Source organism: Rhinoraja longicauda, chromosome 10, assembly GCF_053455715.1.
Source record: "Rhinoraja longicauda isolate Sanriku21f chromosome 10, sRhiLon1.1, whole genome shotgun sequence".
In the NCBI taxonomy this organism is placed as follows: domain Eukaryota; kingdom Metazoa; phylum Chordata; class Chondrichthyes; order Rajiformes; family Arhynchobatidae; genus Rhinoraja; species Rhinoraja longicauda.
In genome coordinates this window covers 17,999,437-18,023,509 of record NC_135962.1, presented here as the reverse complement: position 1 = coordinate 18,023,509, position 24,073 = coordinate 17,999,437, and the positions used below count along the sequence as shown (strand labels likewise).

The 24,073-nt window shown below is 39.6% G+C and overlaps 1 protein-coding gene across 5 annotated transcripts in view; it reads left to right on the top strand.

The window, feature by feature from the left end:
- The window catches only part of LOC144597241 (spectrin beta chain, non-erythrocytic 1-like), a 173,348-nt gene extending 151,166 nt beyond the window's left edge, over nt 1–22,182 (top strand). For all 5 annotated transcript variants that reach the window (XM_078406303.1, XM_078406304.1, XM_078406302.1 and 2 more), the window contains 4 exons: nt 10,981–11,255; nt 13,181–13,354; nt 16,109–16,151; nt 20,682–22,182. In XM_078406303.1, the coding sequence (XP_078262429.1) occupies nt 10,981–11,255; nt 13,181–13,354; nt 16,109–16,151; nt 20,682–20,867 (678 nt within the window). In that variant the 3' untranslated portion in view covers nt 20,868–22,182. The remainder of the gene's footprint in view (nt 1–10,980; nt 11,256–13,180; nt 13,355–16,108; nt 16,152–20,681) is intronic.
- Nucleotides 22,183–24,073: the final 1,891 nt, after the last annotated feature.

Below are 24,073 nucleotides of genomic sequence, written 5' to 3'. Positions count from 1 at the left end.
AGGAGAAATTAGCCAATTTTTTTTTCCTCAGTTAAGAAATGCTAATTACATGCAATTTGCATCTCCAGATGGAAACACATTGAATATTGATAAAACCGATTTTATTTTTAATGTTCCCAGCGTGATAAAGTACCCTTCAAAATTATATTCCATCCACAATAGTACTATCTGATTAAAATTTGTACTTTGCCATCTTATCCTTGGTGAATTAATGGAATATTCTCATAAAAGTGGAGGTACTGCTCTATTTGAATTATACGGTAGGTGCATGAGTATGCCATTAATTAGATTTAATATACAGGGAAAATATTTCAGAATGAATGTGAATTTTTATCTTTTTTAAATTTTATTTTGTCCCTGCAAGGAATTTGGAATTGATTTTGGGACGGAAGGGACAGAGAAACAGCAGTAGTTGGAAGGAAAAGTTAAAGGGAAGCTCAATAATGTAATGTATTTGTCTACTGAGGATGAAAGATTTTATTTCTGTTGCCAGTTTATTCTGAAATTGTAATTCAATGTGCAGCAATGGTCTGATATAGTTTGCTGCTAATTTTGGTTCCAGAGTTCATCGAGTTTACTGCATTCTATGATAATTTCCATATTTCATGACTTTGAAGTGGATTTGGGTGGGAAGAAACAAACCTGGAATTTACTTGGACAAAGTATTCAAGTTAATGTCCTCTTACGCTGCCAAGCTTCCTTCCGGGGGGATCTTAGTCCAAAGCATAAAAATAAAGGAAAAATGGCGATGATAAAAAAATAACTTTAATACAAATATGTTTTAGTTAAAGGGCATCAGGTGAAAACTGAAGATAAATCAAACTCAAAGGTGTAAATTCTTTATTGATCCCCTATATCTTGATTTGATGTTTTTCGATATTGCCTGAAGAATAGAGGAAAACCCTGCAGGAACAGTTATCTGGTCTTTGTCCCACTCTTTTGTTTGGAGCAGTGGCAACATTTGTTCATGATCTGGAAATACAGGTTCAAGCATCTTACAAAGTCTTTATACGAACACTTCTCGACATATGCTTCCAACTTGTTCATTCAATTCGTTACTTGCTCAAGCACAGAGCACATGATGTTTCCACTAGTGGTAGAGTCTAGGACTAGAAATCATAGCCTCAGAATTAAAGGAGGTTCTTTAGGAAGGAGATGAGGAGGAATTTCTTTAGTCGGAGGGTGGTGGATTTGTGGAATTCTTTGCATAGAAGGCTGTGGAGGCAAAGTCAGTGGATATATTTAAGACAGAGATGGAAGAGATTCTACCATGCACAATCTTATCAAAGGCCTTGCAGAAGTTTTAAATAGTGAAGTGTGTGGAGAGAGTAGATTGAGAGACACTCTTCCCATTGGTTGAGGGATCATGAACTAGAATGGAGGTGATTGTTAAAGGACATGAGAGAAAAATACTCATCTGGTGGTTTGCTCCTAGAATGTACTTCCATTCCTAATGGTGGATACAGATTCAATGGCAGCTTTCAAAGGGGAACTGTTTAACAGAGTGGTAGAGTTGCTGCCTTACAGCGCCAGACACCCGGGTTCGATCTGACTGTGGTTGCAGTCCATACGGAGTTTGTACATTCTCCCTGTGACTGCTTGGGTTTCACGCCCCAAAGACGTACAGGTTTGTGGGTTAATTGGCTTCGGTGAAATTATAAATTTTCCCCGGTGTGAAGGATGGTGCTAGTGTAAGGGATGATCGCTGGTTGGCGCGGACTCGGTGGGCCGAAGGATTTGTTTCCGTGCTGTACTTCTAATGTCTCAAGTCTAAAGACTTAAAAGAAAGAATTTGCAGGGCAAAGAGGAGAGGGTGAGAGTGTGTGGCTTGCTGATGTGTTAGTATGGTCATGATAGGATGAATGGCCAACTCCTACTGTATCTGTGATTTAGTGTCCCTGCATTTAATCTTTTACATCATTCTTTCCCTTGCCTACCCCTGTTATTTCTTTCTCTTGGTAAATCCTGTTACAGGTTTTGAGTTGTTTGCTCGGAAAACAAGGGTATATGGAGCTTTCAGGGAACAGCGGAAAGTCTCGTCCAAGACTGGAGAAAATAGCTGGGCTTGGTGGTAGTGCACCTTTGGTGCTCAGAAAGGAGAGGAATAAATCACAAAGTTTCTGCTGGAGAGAAAACATGTTGTTGATGCAAAGGCATCGAAGAACTACAAAACTGCACCATTATCAGCACGAGGAAAGAAACAGATGTTTTATTGAGATAATTGCAGGATATTTTGTATGAGGCAACCTGAAGTAAATGTTGCAGTGCAGTATAAGTCTTCCCTCAAACTTAAAAAACAGGAGTGAAAATGTGGCATACATAATGGACTTTATGTTTCTGTCAAATGTTTGGCATGTTCTACACTACACTAATAATTTTGTACTGGATTGTGTTCTGTCTTCCATTTGTTTGTTTATTTGGGATGTGAGCCATTTGGCTGAACGTATCCCCTCATTTTTTATGCTTCCTGTTTTCAGCAGATGCTTTCCATTAAAGCCTTGGTCAAGCCTTCTAATGTCCTGCCATTCTCAGACTTTGTTTGTGGAAATTTGTTCTCATAATTGAAAGCTATTTACATTTATATTCTTTGCAGGATGTAAAGTTTGCGAGATTCCAAGTTCTCATCACAGCCATAGAAATCCAGTTAGGATACTTGTCATTTAACTCACTTTGCAACAGTATACTGTGTTTGGCTGTGGATTCTCTATTGTGGCGGTGGTTCTCAGACTGGATTTGTACGTGGAAAGTAGACAATGGCTTGTTGATTATGACTGCCTTAATTTTTCCATTATAATTCTGTTTTCCCTTTAATTTAGACTATTGAACAGAGACAGACTTAAAAATAGTAAATCAAATGTGTGAAAACTTGGAAAATTTAGACACAAGAATCACAGAAAAAAAGGAGATAGAACTTAGAACAGTACTGCACAATAATGGGACCTTTGGCCCACAATATCTGTGCCAAACATGATGTCAAGACCATCTCTTATCTATCTGTGCACAATCCATATCCTTCCATTCCTGTATATCCAAATGCCTATCCAAAAGCCTTTTAAATGCCACTATCACATCTGCCTCAATCACAAATCCTAGCAACGTGTTCCAGGCACTCACGGCCCTCTATGCAAAAAAAAAGTTGCCATGCACATCTCCTTTAAACTTTGCCCTTCTCAACTTAAAGCTATGCCCTCTAGTATTTGATTTTTCCATTCTGGGAAAATGGTTCTGACTGTCTACTCTATCTATGGCTCTTATAAATGTATATACCTCTGTCAGGTCTCCGCACAACCTCCAACGTTTCAGAGACAAGGAGTTGGGGCATGGTAAAAATGCAGAGATTAAGAAGGATACTCGAAATGAAGACATCGCAGTACAACAATTGTTTTGCTTATATATCTGTGAATTGTCAATTTTTTATTGATATTTATTTGAACAGGCTTTATAGTTTGTATTAATGATTGGATGTTTGTAATTATTCTTTGACCATTTTTTATCCGAGAAAAAAATAGGACATTGGAACTGATGAAGTGAAATGGTAAATCTGAAATAAATCAGGGAATGCTGGAAATACTCACCAGCACCATCACTGGAATGAGAAGCAGAGCTGCATTTCAGCTAAATGATCTGCCATCAGAAATTCTCTGTATCTGTTTTATTAGTTTAGTTTATTGTTATTTTCACGTGTTCCAAGGTACAGTGAAAAGCTTTTTTATTGCATACTATCCTGTCAGGGAAAAGACTATACATAATTACAACCAAGCCATTCATAGTGTTCAGATAAAGGGAATAATGTATAGTGCAAGATAAAGTCCAGTATAGTCAGATTATAGATAGTTTAAAGGTCTCCAATGAAGTAGATGGGAGATCAGGACTGGTCTCTCGTTGGTGAGAGGACAGTTCAGTTGCCTTATAACAGCTGGGAAGAAACTGTCCCTGAATCTGGATGTGTGTGGTTTCAAACTTATGTACCTTTTGTCTGATGGGAGAGAGGAGAAGAGGGAGTGACTGGTCCTTGATTATGCTGGTGTGGAGTCAATGGAAGGGAGATTGGTTTGTGCGATGGTCTGGGCTAAGTACACGACTCTACAATTTCTTGCAGTCTTGGATGGAGCTGTTCTGAAACCATTGCTGTGGTGCATCCCGGTAAAATGCTTTTGACGGGGCATCTGTGGAAGTTGGTCAGGGTTGTTGAGGACATGCCAAACCTCCTAAGCATTCTATGGACGTAGAGGTGTTGGTGTGCTTTCTCTTCCAATGCTTTGATGTGGTATTTTTATCGGAAATCTGAGAATGCTTGAAGCTTAAGAATATTAGATTTCTTGGAGGATTGTCTTACCTGTTCAATAAAAAGTCCCACGTGTTTTATGCTAAATACTGTGCGATATACTAGTGTGAAAATAATGGTCAGGATAATGGCACCCGTTTTCTTGCAAATTAGATTACATTGGATTTTTTTCTAGTGTTATACAATCCAAAATCAATGTAATCTGGAGTAAATACTAGCAGGATAACTTCCAGGTGAAATTGAAGGGCATATCTGTTCTAGATCTGTAATGAACATTCAGTGATTTTCCCAGCATCAAATGATATCTGTTGGAGACACAAGAGACTCCAGACACTGGAATCTGGAGCAGCAGGCAATATACTGGAAGAACTCAACGGGTCAAGTAGCTTGTGTGAGGGGGAAAGGAACTGAGAATGGTTAAGTTCGAGACCCTGCTTCAGAACATCAGTGATATCTGGCATTATAAAGTGCAACAAACATTTGCCTGACGTAAACTGGGCATCCTGGATCTATAAAATGACTGCCTTTGGCAACACAAAAGACAAGAAGCACATCCTGATGAGTTTTACATTTGGATGCCACATGGCTTACTCCGTGAGCACATCACAAGGCAGCATCGCAACAAGCCATCCAAAGTATTCACTGTTAGTTCGAGCTAGCAAAGTGTTTTAAGATAACTTAATTACAAGGAATTAATTTAATGAGTGCCCATGAGCATGAGGAGATGCCGCATCTTAGAAAGCAACCCATCCCCACCCAGTAATCTCCTTCTTAAAACTGAGAGTGTCTGAATCAATGGACAAGAATGCAAAGCTTATTTACTTGATCATTGCCTGGGGGTTTGTGATCAGATATCTATCGCAATGTGGTAGAGATGGCCATCTGAAAGGTGCATGCCTGTCTGGCTCTTCATGTAACTGACAGCATTAAATATGAATCACTATTTAATGCATTAAATAACAAGTGCTGCAAAGGTCACCATGACATATCTAGTGATGTCATAATTTTTCTTGTGGCACCACTTAATCTTTTTCCCTTCTGAAATCTATCATATTCAGTGTCTTTCTCAGAAAACCTTGGTGCTCTCCAGTTTCCCTCTTCTCCCTGTGTGGTGCTGCCGTCTGGCTGTCTTTCGGAGTGTCGCTTTAAGAACTGCCATCCTTCTGCCAACATGGTGCCAGGAGATGCAATAAATTCAAAATGTTCCCATTGCGACCTATGCATTTTGTGACAAACTGCCTTTTTGGGTGGACACCATGCTTGTGATGGCGTGCACAAGTTTACGGTTATATTCATAATCTTTTTGGGGGATCATAAGTTCATAAGTTACAGAAGCAGACTTGGGCCATTCGGCCTATCAAGTCTACTCCATCATTCAATCATGGCTGATCTATAGGTCCGCTCTCAATCCCATTCTCCTGCCTTCTCCCCATAACGCCTGACACCTGGATCAGTTTGGCCATGATTTAGTGTAATAAAAAACAATTATGCCCAATATCTAATAAGTCCTGTTGATATACTAATCAGGCAGCAACCTTTGAGTGCAGAGGCAAAGGGCATTATGCTAACATCGACTATGATATCCGACTGCACTCCATTTGTTGCACAACCATTGCAAACAATTGTGTGGTGTAGTTCTAGATGCACTGGTTGTTGACTGAACTCACTGATAATAGTGATCCTCTGTTTCTTCTTTCAAAGATCAGTTAACTCTTAATAAATGCCAACCCGTCGCTCTGGGACTGAAAATTCTTTCAGAACTAATGAATCTCATTCCTTCAGTTTTTACTTGTTGCAGTTTTGTTTTTTTTAAACATAAAAAAGTGCTCCTTTCTCCTGCCTCTCAGATTTTAAAAAATGCCCTTCTTTAGTGTAAAAACAAAACATAGAAACATAGAAACATAGAAAATAGGTGCAGGAGTAGGCCATTCGGCCCTTCGAGCCTGCACCGCCATTCAATATGATCATGGCTGATCATCCAGCTCAGTAACCTGTACCTGCCTTCTCTCCATACCCCCTGATCCCTTTAGCCATAAGGGCCACATCTAACTCCCTCTTAAATATAGCCAATTAACTGGCCTCAACTACCTTCTGCGGCAGAGAATTCCACAGACTCACCACTCAACAGTAGCTGTTGGAAATTTGAAATAAAACAGAAAATGCTGGAAAGAGTAGATTTGCTGCCTGCCATAAATATTTTTTAACATTTCCTATATATTTCAGCATTCCCCTAGGACACCCCCACTGACATGCCCGACACCCTCTCATTTCTTCTCCTTGAATAATGAGACATTCTCTCAAACTGCTGCCAGTGCAACCCTCCCTCTGCACTGCCCATCTGACTGCAGCATTCTTCCATTATTGGCCCTTTAACATATATAATTCCCTTAATACTACTAATATAGATAGCATGATTATCTGTCAAGAGCAGCACACACCCTCGGTGTTGATCCTCCAGCAATGTAGAACTTGCTAACCAGAGCACTCAAATAACCACAAAGACCCTGTAATCAAGTCCAAAACTAGTGGCCTCAAGGCAAGTGGGTTACCAATTGAATTAAACTGGAAGTAATAACATATTAGTGAAGACACAGAAGATGCTTGTTTACCCCAAAAAAAGCAAAGGGCTGGAGTAACCCAGCAGGTCAGGCAGGATCTCTGGATGACATGTATAGGTGACGTTTCAGGTTGGGACCCTTTTTTGGACTTATTAGCGTTCTTTTTTTATGTTTAACTTGATCTTTTCGATTTCTCCTCGTTTGGCCATTGATTAACATGTATCTGGTAAACAAGTCAGTTTAAGACATTCTCTTGAACATTCAATTCCAAGATCACAGATGTCCAAAGCAAATGTCTATGACACCTCAGTGTCATCAATCTAGTTAAAAGTAACCTTCCCATTTCCATCCTTTACACTGTTAAACCTATCTGCAACAATAATCTACTGAACCTTCTAGATCCTATGCCTGGCAATGAATTTTTCTTTTTTTTTTTAAAAAGCAAATGTGTTATTGCCAAAAGATAGAAAATGCAGCCAAGTTTCATGAATGGAAACAGAAGTTTAATATTCACATCTTGCACACAAACATTCTCCTATCTTCTCAAGAGAATTTTCAAAAGAAATGGAAAAGTACTTGCGTAACTCACAGCCCTTGAAACAAAAATAAATCATGTTAAAAACACTCAGTAGGTCAGGCAGCATCTGTTGAAAGAAACAAAGGTCTTTGACATGAAAATAAGTGTTTCTCTTTCCACAGAAGCTGCCTAACCTGCCGAATGTTTGCAGCATTTTCTGTTTTTACTTCAGATTTCATGTTCCTGCTGACTTTTTTTGATTTGTCACAGATCTTGGAATGTTATCTCGGTTATCTCTCTGATGCAAAGGTTTCAGCTCCAGCATAGGGATACATTTTATATTCTAAATGGGGGATCTCATTGAAACTTACCAAATCGTGAAAGGACTGGATTGAGTAGATGTGGAGAGGATGTTTCCACTAGTGGGAGAGTCGAGGATCAGAAGCCAGAGCCTCAGAATAAAAGGAGATGAGGAGGAATTTCTTTAGGTTAGAGGGTGGTGACTCTGTGGAATTCATTGCACAGATGGCTGTGGAGGCCATGTCAATGGATATTTTTAAGGCGGAGATTGATGGATTCTTGATTAATTAGAGTGTCAGGGGTTGTTGGGAGAAGGCAGGAGAATGGGGTTGAGAGGGAAAGTTAGTACAGCCATGATTGAATGGTGGGTAGACCTAATGGGCTGAATGGACTAATTCTGCTCCTATAACTTATGAATTGCCTTTTCCGTTGGTGATTTTGTAATTAAGTACTTAAGCAGTTAAATATTCTGTGAATGAATAGTCTCATAAAATCATAGACAACAGCATATGCATTGTGCATGTGCCATCTCTTTGAAAGGTCTTTCCAAATATTGTTCTGTGTTCTAGTGCTTCCCCCCCCACCCAATGCTGCCAATTAGTCCTCTTCAAAATTGCCTTTAAAATGTCTCCATGGGATCTTATTGCAGCATTTGTTTATTCATATCACATCTTACCACATACCACAGAAGGCTGAGGAGGCCAATTCTATGGATATTTTTAAGGCAAAGATCGACAGATTCTTGATTAGTAAGGGTGTCAGGGGTTATGGGGAGAAGGCAGGAGAATGGGGTTGAGAGGGAAAGATAGATCATCCATGATTGGATGGCGGAGTAGACTTGAGGGGCTGAATGGCCTAATTCTGCTCCCATAGCATATAAAAATCCATACTGTCCCTTCTTAATCAATGCATCTCCCAAGTGATAATTAATTTGGTCCTCAATAAGAGTCACCAGGAGTTTTTCCACCACTGACATTCATTTGATTGGCCTACTGTTGCAGCCCTGTTCTTCTCTGACAGATTCATGAGGGTTGAAAGGTTTCTGTCACAGGCCTTTGCAGCTCGAGTTGAGCTTTCTTCAGTGGCCTGGATGTATACCATCTGGTCAGGGTCACGTTAACTTTGAGTGAAACCAACCAATTTAAGGCCTCCCTTTAATTTATTTTTATCTTTACTCTTTCCTCCTCTGCTCTAATGTTGAAGTTATTCTGTTTTGTGAAAATAGATGCAATGGAGTTTAGCTTAATCTACTTTGAGTTATTATCGGTTTTCCATTTTTTAACCTGAATTAATATTATCTGTTAAACTTTTTATTGATGTGATTATTTAAAAAGAGGCTCCACTTTTCCATTATTATCTGATCTTTCCTTGCACTGTGCTTATTTATCTTATATTATTTATTGTTTCCATCTACATTCCCTGTTGGTTCGAGCCAGGTATTATATCTTGAGAGTGTACCACCATGCATTTACACAAGTATCCTTGTGTTCTGCTCTTCCATCAGAATCTCTACCTCTTACTGGCCCGTACCTTTCATGCATCCCCTATGTCCAAAGTATTGAACCTGCTACTCATTTCAAGGGGCATTTTCATCTATGCTGTTCTTCCAGTAACAGTCATGAAGGGATTTGCGTCCTCCCTTTACTCCACCATGGAATTAAATCAGGCAGTAAGATGTCTAACTGGAATACTGGGAATGATCAATCAGAACTTGTAATGTGCAATGACAGATTTTAAAGTGCCAACTCTTGCTACTCAATGATTCCTTAAAGGTTTAAAAGGGATGGAAAACATAAAACAAAACAACTTGATGCAACAATCTAGTTGCAACAATCAATTGTGAACCCCAAACTTGGACAATGCTGCCACAGACAAATATCTTGTAAGGAAAACATTTTTAAACAGATGCGTTTAAAAAAAAAAAACCTCAGCCCTTAATTAAAGAACACTGAAGAGAGCTTTGTTTTCAGTTTAGTTCAACAGACCACACCTACCGGCATCTGTCAACAGGTACCGTACTTTGGTATAAGGCAGTAAATCAGTGGTGAACTGAACTGAACTGCTAAGTGGACCCGTTATGTGTCCCATGAACTAACAGGTTCCTGTGAAATAATGCAGGCTGAAAAAAATGCAGTAAGCATTTGTATTAGGAGCAACAAAAACGCCTGGGAAAAAAAAGCAAAGATTTGGACCAAGTTACTTCCAAAATTGGTGATTCAACATAAGAAACAAGGAGAAGTATCACTTTTGCATATTTTGTCCACAAAATAATCTGGCTTTGAGATTTTGATAATATTCAGTTCTCCAAACTGGCATTAAAAACTCCCAAACAATTTTATTTTATTATCTGAGAGGTCTGTTACCAAGAACTTTTCCACTCACCTTTTAGTAGCACTGACAAGAATGTTTTTTTAAAATTTTCCATCTTATGAAAATTTGTGAGCTTCGCAACAAATACTCAAAATTAATAAATAGCTTGGAGATTACCGTAAAATGATATTTACAAATAAACTCCAGTATGTTTGCCTTCTGTGTTATTTTAGCACAAATATAAGCTTCCATAAATTTTAAAAGCCCATGCTGATGTGAGGCAATTTATTAAGTATTTGCTAATATCGCCAACTGTTATTTCTGCATTGGCTGTTTACGATTGCAGCCGCATAGCTGATTAAAATTAGCCACACTATGTAAATGAACCTCTCCTGCCCTACTGGAGTCAAGGAAATGAACTTCAGTCCTTTCTGAAGTTGCAAGATTGAGTGGTGTGTCAGCAGGTGTGGGGGCGACAGAGATAAAATTAACAGTAAGTGTTATTAAGTGGATGCTCCTTTCTGCTAATTTAACCTGATGTGTGTAATAGTGTAACATAGAGCCATTGAGAAATACATGAGACAGGAAGATCAAAAGGGAAAGAAGATCATGGGAAATTTTAGAGGGCAACTTACTAAATGTAGTTTTCTTATTCACAATTACCCTCCAAGAGCACAATATATTCTTCCTTTTTAATAAAAACATTCTCATTTCAAACAACCAAACAAAAGTACTGTTAAAGTAGTAAACAAACTAATTTCACTCTAATATATTAACAATCATATCAATAGTCAATGGAGTGGGGATTATTTTATATTTTCTACTTGGCATGCACCTTGGTAAAATTAAAGCTAATTGTGAAAGTACACAATTCTGGAATATTTGCTTGACGGATAATTGATAGCGTGGATGATTGCATTTGATCACTAATCTGTTATTGAGTTAATTCAAAAACAATAAAAGTCATAATGCTCAATGTTTTAGTCTCTGTTATCTGCAACCACCCATAGATAACTACATCGGAAGATCTGTCCACCATGGTAAATGGTACTGACAGCCCAGAAGATAAAGCATTAGAGAGTGAAGAAAAATCAGAGTTTGAAGAGAAGCCTCATGAGAGGGTTTCCAAGCTTCCACCTTTGATATTACCAGCAGTGGAAATTCAAAAGCCCAGAATTTCATCTACCCTTCCCAGTTTTACCTCAATGGAAGATATTGTCCAAGTGGGAGGATATCTGGGACGTAAACATGAACTGGAAGGACATAACAAGAAGGCATCAAACAGGTGACTTTTTCAGGCTTTGTGAAAAAGTTTTTTTAACTTTTGTGATCCGAGTTGACATACTGTTTAGATCTTTTACTTCTTCCAGTTATACGTAACTTGTGTGAACTGAATGTGGACAATCTCACATAACCCTAACCTGCCCACGTTTTAGCCATAGATTAATTCAGAGAAGCTACAGGGATAGCTAGGTAACACATGTACAGTGCTTTTAAGGATATCCTTCAAAGGATATTCTTTAAATGCACACAGAAAATATTTATTCTGTGTGATGTGTCAAAAATAAATTATTTAAAAACTTGTTGCCTATTTCATCATTTAATATAACATTAATCTTCCCCCAAAGTATCAAAGACTGCTTTGCATCTCACCCTGGATAAGCTCAACACTTGAATTTCAAAGTTGAACACTATTACATTCTCCAAACAAAGCTCACTTTGATAGAAAATATATTTGATTTAAAATGTCGTAAATGTTCTCACTGAATAATGTCACTGCTGATGATATCCAATTTTACTTTTCTGCCATTTTTCCAGATTACTTGAAAAACCAAGCTGGTAAACTGCTGAATATAGGTGATCTTTTGGCCCAACCTTGGAAAGACAGAAGCCTTAAGCTTCTACCTACTATTTGCTCCTCACTAATTCCAACCCATTTGATTTTTTCTTTTCTGGGGAACAACAGATGTCCTTGTTATCTTGAGTTAAACTATAAACCCAACATTCATTCTGTTTAGTTTAGTTTTGTTCCTCTTTCACAGCATTACCTCAGTCAAATCTTCCAATGTGGAAACATTTTGAAAGATCTTTATCGCCTTCCGATTCAATTACCTTCCTCAACTATTTTTTGTCTCTCTGAACCGTCAAAGCTAGGAAGATTAAGTGACACATTGTTTATGCTCCTGATAACAGTCAGGGTGCAAGTAAAACATAAAAAATGGTTCCAGTATTTTGGACCAGAGTTCAAATGGTAGAAAAGTAAAATGGGATATCATTAGCAGTGAAATTATTGGGTCAGTGGTTTCCATTCTTTCAGACAACTCAGCAACCTGCTGGAAAGATAACATGAGAAGATAATCTAAATCCATATCCAGTAATTTGCATCCATTGTCATGATATGGCATCCGATAAAGAATGCCCTTTTTGAGTGAATTGTAATACAGCTTTAGAAACCCATTAAAATTATACCTAGCATGAATACATACTACAGCCATCAAGCTATTAAACACTACAACCTCAAATAAGCTCTGAACAATGGACATTGTTAATATTATTATTATTATTATTATTGCACTACTATTGTTTGTTTTATGAGTATGTGTGTGTGTGTGTGTGTGTGTATATATATATATATATATATATATATATATGTGTGTGTGTGTGTGGATATATATATGTGTGTGTGTGTACTTGTGAGTATGTGCATATATACACACTGAACTTTTTTTTCTCGTTTATCATATTATTTACATATTCTGTTGTGCTGCAGCAAGTAAGAATTTCATTGTTCTATCTGGGACACATGACAATAAAACACTCTTGACTCTTGACTAGCACAGAGGTAATTTGGTATTCAGTGGGCTAAATAATAAATGGAAGAGACACTTCCTTCAAACATTTTTTGGATGATTGTTTTGTGGATTGAACCATTTTGATGCCAGAATGAATGTTGGTTCTCGGGTCTATGGTTTAGGTCAAGATAACGAGGACATCTGATTGATCCTCTGAAAAGAAGAAAAATCAAGTTAATTGGAATCAGTGAGGAGCAAGTTCTGGGTAGCCTTTCTAAGGTTGAGCAAAAAGATCACCTTGTATTCAGCAAGTTACCAGTTTGAAGGTTTTCAAGTAATTAGAAGAATGGTCGAAAAATAAAATGGGATGTCATTAGCAGTGAAATTATTGATATATTAATGCATTGTATTCAAACAGGTCATGGATCACCTTATATTGTGCCCTGAAGAATGGTGAATTTTGCTTCTACAAGGATATGAAGAATTGCAGTGCAGGTGTAACATACCATGGAGATGATCCACTGAATCTGAAAAACGCCATTTGTGAAGTGGCTGCTGATTACAAGAAGAAGAAACACGTGTTTAAACTGCGGTGAGTGGTTGCTCAATGAAAGGTTTGCTATTGATCATTTGTTATAGAATGGTAGCTAAAATAATTTTAAATTATTAAAATAACATTAAATCATGAAAACCAAATTTCCAAATGGAAATATTCTGCAGCACCTAATAATAACCACACGTACAATGTCAGTGTGAAATGATGAAAACAAAAAGTCCCAAACCAGAATATTCATATATACTTACGTGCCAGTAATATATGGATGTAGCCTAAAGGGCATCATCAAAAATAGTAATATAATTGGTTATACATGAGCCAACTTGAGTGATCTGGAAGTTCCGATAAAAGCTAAACTGCAAATTTTATTTTAAACACCAAATCTAATACTGTGACTTTTGGATTACTAAAAGCAGACTGCAAAAATTCAAACAAACTTGCCCCAGCACCTCCACCTCTGACTGTTACAAATAATGTTCTCCCATACTCGAAAAAGGGCTGCAATATTTGGCATGGAGCAAACACTTTGTGTACTGAACTTTGTCTTTGCAGCTTTCTGATCTGAATTGATAATCGAGGTACATCCTGTTTTCAGCACAAAATACTTTTCTACAGAGTATGTATCACCGCTACTTTATCTGTGTCAGACAAGGTTTCGTTTCTAATCTTCAAACCTCAAGATTGTGGGTACAAATCCCACAACAGAGATTTAAGCACGTGAAATCTAATGCGTTTAAGTTGGAAGAGGCATCATTCGTATGATTAATAACGAGGGAGCTGCCTGGTGCCCAAGGTGCATGTAAAAGACTTTATGGAGCTCATTCAAATAAGAGTATTGTCCCTGGTGTTGAAGACAGTATTCATCCCCCAACCATATCAGTGCATATATACATTAATGGATTCCTGTGGGTGGTACTTGCTATGTACATATTAGGTACCATATTTTCAACTTCCATTTGTACCCACACTTCAAAAGTACTTTATTGGTTGTAAGTTACTTTGGAGTATCCTGCAGAGGTATCCTGAGGCTGCGAAAGCTCAGATATAAATATGAAACTTTGTAGGTTAAACGTGATAATCGCTGTATCGATGATATTTATCCAGAATATATCATTCAAGTAGCAGCTTTCGACTAATAATTTCAAACCTATTTAGTCTTTATGGAGTGCTTGATTTTCCAGTTAATTGTTTGAATTTTCATTTCTGGTGAAGATGTTTGCACATGTACCACAAACATTTCAGGAAATAAAAAGCAAGTAACACTTGGAAATGTAATCAGCCAGATATGTTCATTAAAAACACAAAATGCTGGAAACACTCAGTGGGCCAAGCCGCATTTGTGGGAAGAGAAATCATGTAAACATTTTTGGTCAGAAACACTAAGTTAGATATCAAGGTCTTCAAACTGATGCTATCTAAGCTTCTACATGTCTCCAGAATTTTACGTTTATTTCAAATTTCCAGCACCCGCAGTTATTTATAAATTTTCATCTACTGGTGATTATTGGTTATATTGAAGCTGAATAGCGCAAAGACTATCCTTGTTCAAAGGGTTGCTCTAATTTTCCAGTTCTGGTCAGGAATTTCAAATCGTTCAACCTGTGACAGAATATTTAGCATTCTCATGGTTAAGGCTGGAATTGATTTGCAAACTGTTGATGATACAAAGTCTACAAAGCACAGAATGTGCTTGGGAATATTAATAGGATATACAGTATTCACCAAACAGTATGAGAAACAATCTGGAAGAAGAGCAGCCCATTTTCTGCTTACAACCCAACGGTATGAACATTGAATTCTCCAATTTTAGCAACTAGCAACCCCCCCTCCCCCTCCTTTTCTCCCTCACACCTCCCTTTCCCCCTGACCCCACACCCATGTGCCCCACCGTATTTCTCCCCTCTGCCTACATTCCTCTGGCTTCATTATCCTCAACTCTTTAATCCTTTTGTTTTTGGGAGATTACTGCATTCCTCTGATATCCATTAGCTCAATGGATCCATTACCTCGTATTTGGAAAACCTTCTGTTTTTTCATCTCTAGCCTCTGTCCAAACATTTGCCTATCAGAAACCCCACTAGCCTGTATTCACCTATTACCTGCCATGCTTTGTTCTGCCTCTCCTCTCTTCCAGATTTCTTTTCCCCTCCCCTACAATCAGTCTGAAGAAGGGTCCTGATCCCAAACGTCATCTATCCATGTTCTCCGGGGCTGCTGTTAGGGGAGTGGTCGGATTAATGTGTTTCGAATGCATGCTGTGAGATTATTCCTGTCCTCTGATGCCCACAGGTTCAATGGATCTATTGCCTTGTATTTGGAAATCCAAAAAGAACTGGAAATTTATGGTGGCCTCCTTTGTGCTGCAGCATTGCCCTGTGCAAAGTATTTGTCAGTAATGGGAGGATTAAGTATTCTGGTTCTCCACAGGAGAACCTATATAAAGGTCACCCCTCTTTCTTATAAATCCACACATTTTATGCGATTTTTTTTCCAATGGAAAGAAACTGATGCCAGTAATACGCAAGTCTTTTATAAATAGAGTATACCCTATACAAGATGGATTTACAAAGCTTTAAAGCAGGTGAGGAAACCGGATGCCAGGACAGCAAAGCTTGTAATAGTTACATACATTATGTAACACCAGTGTATGTTACAGTCTTTATACTCCTTCCAATGATCTATTCTAAGGGTCTAAAAAATAGAGTATTTGCTAATGATGTTCCACGAATGTCCTCATATTCGTGGGACAAGCATCTGTTTTAAACTTGTTATCTTTGGGCTTGCTTTCAGGTTGAACAATGGCAATGAGTACCTGTTCCACGGCAAAGATGAAGTAAGTAATTTTAATACTCAAGTATTCAATTCAATAAAAATATTTATTTGGTAATGGTGATATCAAAGTAATCCTTCACTAATGATGATCAACAGATGATTCAGGTACTGGAGCGACCTCATAAGTTTTTATTTATTAGACCGTTTTTAACTATTCCAATAATGAGCGTATCAACGTTGAATCATTGGGTTCCATGAAGGCACCACTAAAATAGGTGTGATTGGATAGGAGTGAGTACATCGGCTTTCATCAGTCAGGGTACCGAGTATAGAAATTGGGATGATATGTTACTGTTGGGCAACACATTGGTGAGGCCACATATGGTCTATCGTGTTCATTTGTTGGTCATCCTGCTACAGGAAGGATGCTATTAAGCTGGAAAGAGTGCAGAGAAGATTTGCCAGGATGTCGGCCGGGTTGGGCAGACTTTATTCCTTGGAACGCAGAAAGTTAAGTGGAGATCTTAAAGGGATGTATAAGATCTTGACGGGAATAGATAGGATGAATCCACTGAGTATTGTATCCAGAATAGGGGAATCAAGTACCAAAGGACATAGGTTTATGGAGAGAGGGAAAAGATTTAACAGGAACCTGAGGGACAACTTTTTCCACACAGAGTGCGATGGGTATATCGAATATATTCAGCCATACTTGAGACTAGTAATACAGTTGATCGGATTTGAGGTGCATTTAGAAATCTTGATCACTTGGGTGAGATCTTTAAACTTCTTGCCCCATTCCTGATATTCCACTACGATACATTTAGAACAAGAAAACAAGAGAACATATGTTCAAGATTAGAAGGGCAAGATTTAATAAGAATCTGATTGGCAGTTTTCTCATTCAGAAGATGGTGGGTAAATAGAACGAGCTACCCGAAGAGGTAGTTGAGGCAGTTACTATAACAACAAAAGTCGCATCTTTGATTTAGAAAATGTTCTGGAGATTAATGAGAAACTAATTTAGTTTAATATTATCACATGTACTTTTGATTGATAAAATACATCTCGTGGTGCTCCTGAACACATCATCAGTGATGTAACCTGAGGTCATTGGGTGTTTCGGGTCTTTCAGCATCAGACACCCTCGCATGGGGGACCCAGCCGTGGTTGATCAGACCAAGACTTGTGGTCAGGTTGCATTCGCTCCTCCCCATGGACCTCCTCAGCTAATCCAGAGCCATCTCGAGGCTTTCTCCGCTGCCTCTGTGGTGTTCTTGGTGACTCTTTTCTCCATTCCGGTGTTGCCCAGTGCACGCAAGGCCTTGTGGAGCTATTGCCCTGCAAAGCCTCTGCAGTCAACCTCGATGGGCATACAACTTGCCTTCCAGCCCTGCTTACGGCAGTCCATGACCAGCTCTTCGTACTTGGTCTTCTTCCTCGCGTGGGCCTCCTCCAGACGGTCCTCCCACGGCACTGCCAGTTCCAACAAGATGATGTTTTTGGTCGCCTCTGAGACCAGGAGGATGTCAGGCCTCAGGGTAGTCATGCCGATGTGCCATAGGAACCAGCTGTTTCACTAGGTCTACAGAAAGCTGCCAGTCCTGCGCAGTCGCCAGGATGCGTGATGGATTCTTGGCTGCTGTGGTTCTTGGCAGCTGCACTCCAGCCTTCACGAAGGCGAGCATCTGGGTGGTGGGGTGTGCAAGGTCTGCAACGGGCCGACCCAAGCCCCGTGATTCGGGGCGGGCGAAGACGCTGCTGCCGCCGGAGCTCCCAATGTCGGCCCCCACCCAGGGAGCTGCGAGCTCCCGATATCAATGCGACCCACGGCCCGCGGCCGAAGCCTCCGGAGCCTCCGAAGGCGAATTGCAGCTGCACTCGCAGTGCCTCCGAAGGCAGCCAGCTCCGCAGATGGTAAGTCAGGTCCGCGGGCTCTGCGAACCAGTGCCCAGGTGGTCCCAGGTGGAGGCCGCCAGCTCCAGGTGTTTGGCCGATGGTAGGCCGCAGCAGGAACGGAGACACGACCCAGAAAAAAAGGTCGAGTCTCCGTTCGGAAGAGACAGGTTTACAGTCCCCCCCCCCCCCCCCCCCCACACACAGTACACATCCACAAAAAACACTACATCACATCTAAACACTACAATTAAGACAAAAAACAACAACAAAACACAAAAGACAAACGGACTGCAGGTGAGCTGCTGCGCAGCGCCGCCACTTCCTGTCCTAATGTTTAGGATGAAGCAAAATAAGCCAGAGCTGGTAGTTATTCCATTTCACTCCATGGAAAAATGCTTTAATTTGAAATGGTGCAGAACAAAAACAGAGATAAGCAGTTTAATTTCTGGGCACGTTCTACGAGAAAGCTCAGACTGGCTTTCTTGTCTTCCATGCCAGATCTGAACAGCATGGCAACTGCCAGTTGTTCTACAAATGGGCACAAGTCAAGCAATCAAAGTTTTATCTGGTGCGTGATTAGTGCACGCTTTTACAGTCCTGGCATTGATACAGAAAAGATTGTGGGTGAATATAATGACAATTGTTATAGTAAAAAAACTACGAGAAGCATAGGAAGGGTAGACAGGAAGAAACTATTCCCCACGGTAGAGATATCTAAGGTTGGAGAGTGTAGGTTTGAGGAATAAGAGGTTTAGACGGGATCCGAGGATGAATTTTGAACCCAGAATTTGGTTGAAGTCAGGAATTCTGCCCTAAATTGTAATTGTATCCCCAAGGCTTAGTCATCTATGGGCCAAGTGTGGGTAAATGTGATAGGATACAGGGCCACTTGATGGACAGCATAGACATGGTGGACTGAAGAGTCTGGTATGTGCCATCGAGCTCTGTGGTGCTATGAGAAAATGTGGAAAGCTCTAACCCATGTGGAGTTTCATTAGAGACCATTTGGAATGGGCAATGCCCAGGTCACTGTGTTCCTGAATTCCAAGCCTGTGGAATTGAAGACCAGGCTGGAGGATGGGTACACCAGCACTTGACCTTTCATTCCACTGAATCCAGCCCTGCATCCAGGGGCAGAACTCCATTGCACTGAGCTGAGGGGTGGGAAATGCTGCATATCTGAAGGGTCAAATACTGGTGACAGCTGGATCTCCAGTTTTAAATGCGGGCAAGTTTTCTTGTTTTATTTTACTTATAAATTAATTTCACACATTTGTTGTCGGTTAAATAGTTTTTAAATAAAATTATTTTTTTAATAAATGTATTTTTCTCCAGTAAACCATAGTCATTGAGTCATAGAGTGTGGAAACAGGTCCTTCGGCCCAACCTTCCCACACCAACCAACATGTCCCATCTATATTTGTCCCACCTGCCTGCATTTGGCCCATATCCCTCTAAACCCGTCCTATCCATGTACCTGTCCAAATGCTTCTTAAACATTGCGATACTGCTGCCTCAACTACTTTCATCAGCTCTGAAGAAGGGTCTCGACCCGAAACTTCACCCATTCCTTCTCTTCAGAGATGCTGCCTGACCCGTTGAGTTACTCCAGCATTTTGTGTCTACCTTCGATTTAAACCAGCATCTGCAGTTCTTTCCTACACATCTCCTCCTCAGCTCATTCCCTACACCCCCACCCTATGTGTGAAAAGGTTAATCCTCGGGTTCCTATTAAATCTTTCCCCCCTCACCTTAAAACTTTGCCCCTGGTTCTAGATTCCTCTACTCCTGGCAGGAGACTCTGTGTGTCTATTCCTTATAAGATCATCCTCATACTCCTGCGCTCCACGGAATAGAGTCCTAGCCTGCTCAACCACTCTCTATAGCTCAGTCCTCAAGTCCTGGCAATATTCTTATAAATCTTCTCTGCTCCCTTTACAGCTTGGGTGCAAGGTAAATGGGATCCAACCACTGATTCAATTATACTTCCATTTAGTGAGCAGCATTCAGTGCTCACAATGTGATATCTACATTAGAGAAAACAAATGCACATTGGCTGACCACTTTGCAGGAGGATTCCATTCAATCCACAAGGCCCCGACCTTCCAGTTTCCTGTCATTTTAAATCCCCATCGTCATCTTTGTAAACTGTTTTAAAAGGCCCTGATCATCTGAATCATTTTAAAGCATCTGACAGCAGTGAGCTGTCCAAATGTCTGTGGGGACAGGTCCTGTTTCCTCCAGCCTAGTCACTGTTCAATAGGTCACGAGGGAAACACAAGGCACTGCCCTACAGTGCCAGAAACCTGGGTTCAATCCTGATTACGGGTGCTGTCTGCAGAGGGTTTGTACATTCTCCCAGTGACCTACATGGGTTTTCCCTGGGTGCTCCAGTTTCCTCCCACGCTCCAAAGAGGTACAGGTTTATAGGTTAATTGGCTTAATTAAAATTTTTAATTGTCGCTTGTGCGTGTAGGAAAGTGTTAGTGCGGGGGGGAATCGCTGGTTGGTGCAGACTCGGTGGGCCGAAGGGCCTGTTTCCGCATTGTATCTCTAAACGAAACTAAACATAGGCCAGAACAAACAAAAAATCCGACCTCTGGCACAGACGAAATTCTGCAAGTTGGTCATGGACTTTTCCAGATAGTGAAGTTGTGCGGGGCATTAATGGAACTCTCCTTCACTCTTGCAGGAGGAGGTGCACAACTGGATCCACAATCTCAACATCGCCATCGCAGAGCATAGCAAGCCACAGAATGCAAAACAGGAGGATGCCAGGACACATACCCTCCCTCTCCCCTCTGTGATTGTCCAAGAAACAAGTCCTGGCAAAAAGGACAAAGAGAAGAGATTCAATATTTTTGCAAAAAAGAAATGATTATTATCAAAACCAAGAAAAAATATTGTAGTGCCTAATTTACAAAGAGGTGGCAGTGCTTAAACTACATCACATAGGTGATGCTAGTTTCTGCAAGTGTAAATATATATTTCATCTTTATAGAGTGTCAACCGAATACCATTTTTATTAATTTACTGAAACCATGTGCATCTTCCCAAATGAAAATTATTTTTGGAATGACTTAGAGTTTTGCACACACTTTAGCAGAAACTGCAACACAAATTTCCATACAAAATTCACAAAACCTTGCTAATGGATGAGAAATGCAAATTTAGATTAAATAGAGCTTGAAGATCACTGAGTTACCCAGCCTTGTTCGTAATTGTTCTCCTATTGGCATGGTCGCTCAAACATACTTTGAAACTGTTGCAAGTACACTATATTTAAACTAAATTGCCATAACCAAAGAATATTTTTTTAACAAAACAATACATAATAATTCTATTTAAAAGCCATTTTCTTTCAAATTTAAAATAAATTGCAATATTATTGGACAGGTAACAATGTAAGATTGATAAATATAATAGTTTCATCATGGAAATGGTTAAAAGTGCCAAGTTTGTACTTTAAGATCAAGAGTTGAAGGCATATATGTACATTTTGGCATGTATTTTTATAATGTTGCCATATAAATTGAGCAAATCAGGCATTTTGTCAAATCTCTTGTGACATTTTTTTGCCTTCATAGTGTAAAAGTTCTTTGAGCCACCGTTTATTGTGCAAAAGTGTTTTTGGATGTTTTATCTGTTCGTTATTAATGGCAAAATTAAGTCTGACAGAAAATCTACACCAACGTGTAAAATGTCAATACACATCACTGCCATTATTTTTTTCTTTTTCATAGTCTTTTTACTTGTTACTACTTGTTGTTCGCAAACAAAAGGCTTTCTTTAAAACTGCAATCATACTTCTATTAACTGCGTTGAAAGGGTAATCAACCATTAGTTTTCTAAGTATTAAACATTTCCAACTAGGTGCTCTTGAACTGAGCAGTGACAAAGTCCTCCCAGTATGTTAGTTCCATTAGAAATATCGCAAACAATTGAGAAAACATATATACAAAAATAATATAATCACTTTTTATTCTTATTTTATCATACACTCCTTTCTGTTTGATATTTTATTGGTTTAAATTCTTTTTTAAGTCTTTTCCAAAGGCAAATGTGACATGCAAATATTATACTCTTTAGGCTGAAGATTATATTGTTTTTTGTTGTTGTTGATATTGTGTTGGAATATCTATAGTCATATGAAATTAAACTAAATCTATGCATTACCCGTATAAAGTTGCGAATCTCAGTGGGAATTTGTTCAGGTCATTTATATCTTTGATTTTTCAGCAAAATATGGGCCAATATTTTGAGAACTTTTCAAATCACTGCAGTCTCACAATAATTAGTTTGACCAAGAAGGAGGATTTATTTACTGACAACATAGACCAGTACAGCACAAGTACAGGCTCTTTGACCCACAATGTCTGACAAACATGATGCCAAGACCAACTCTTATCTGCCTGCCCATAATCCATATCCTTCCGTTCCCTGCATATCCATATGCCTATTCAAAAGCCTCTTAAATACCACTATCGTATCAGCCTTAGCCAGCACATTCCAGGCACCACCGCCCTCTGTGTAAAAAAAACACTTGCCCCACACATCTCCTTTAAACATGGCACCCTTCATCTTAAAGCTATTCCATCTAGCATTTGATTTTTCCATCCTGGAAAATAGGTCCTGACTGCCTATCATATCAAAGTCTCATAATTTTTTATACTTCTATCAGGTTTCCCCACAACCTCTGGCATTTCAGAGAAAACAATCCATATCTGTCCAACCACTCCTTGGAGCTAAGATCCTCTAATCATAATATATATCATAATATAATCGGGGTTTTTTTTTGCCAAGTATGTTTTGCAACATGCGAGGAATTTGATTTGCCATACAGTCATACCAAAAAAGGAACAAGATACACAACTACACAAAATTTGACATAAACATCCACCACAGCAGCTCCTCCACATTCTTCACTGTGATGGAAGGCACTAAAGTCTTATCTTTTTTCCTCCTTTTTCTCCCGCAGTTGGGGGAGTTGAACCATCCGGAGCCGGCGATTGAAGCTCCTGCAATCGGGGCGGTCGAAGCTCCTGCGATCGGGGCGGTCGAAGCTCCTGCGGCTTGAAGCTCCTGAAGTCGGTCCCTAACCAAAGCATCAGGAGCTTCACGATGTTAAGTCCGCAGGCTCCCGCAGTTGGAGCTCCCGAAGTCGGTCCCCAGCAAGAGGCCGCCAGCTCCACGATGTTAGGCCACAATGCAGATTGGGTTACGACACAGAAAAAAGTTGCATCTTCTTTGAGGAAAGAGATTTTAAAAAGTTTCCCCCCCACCCCCACCACCCTCCACATAATTCAAAACTAAAAGTACAATAAACATACATTTTACAACAAACTAAAAACACCAAAGAAAGAAAAAGACGAGACAGTCCGTTGATGAGGCAGCCATTATCGGCGCCACCTGGTGGTCCAGGCATCATTCTGGTGAACCTCCTCTGCATTCTTTTCAAAGCCCCCACATCCTTCCTGTAAAGGGGCAACCAGAAATGGATGCAACATTCCACATGGCAGCCCAAGCAAACTTGTATAAAGCTGCATCATTACTTATTGATTCTTATATTCAACGCAGCATCCTACGAAAGCAAGCATACCATATGCCTTCTTTAACACTTTATTTACTTTGTTGCCACTTTCAGGGAGTTTTAGACGTACCCCAAAATCCCTCTGTACATCAATGCTGTTTAGGATCATGCTATTAATTGTATATTTCCCCTTTACATTTGACCTCCCAAAGTCCAACACCTCGCACTTGCTCAGATTAAACTCCATCTTCCATTTCTCCAACATTTCTGTAGCTGATTGATATTCCACTGGAATATTTTAACAGCCTTCCTCATCGTCGCAACCCTAGCAATCTTGGTGTCATCTGCAAACTCACTAACCAATCTGTCTACATTTACGTCATAGTCATTTATATATATATATATATATATCACAAGCAGCAGAGGTCCTAGTTCATATTCCTGAGGAATTCCACAGGTCACAAACCGCCAACCTGAGTTTTGTCCTTCCACCACAACCCTCTGCCTTCTGTCAATAAGACAGTTCTGGGGAACATTATTAAATGCCCGTCTAA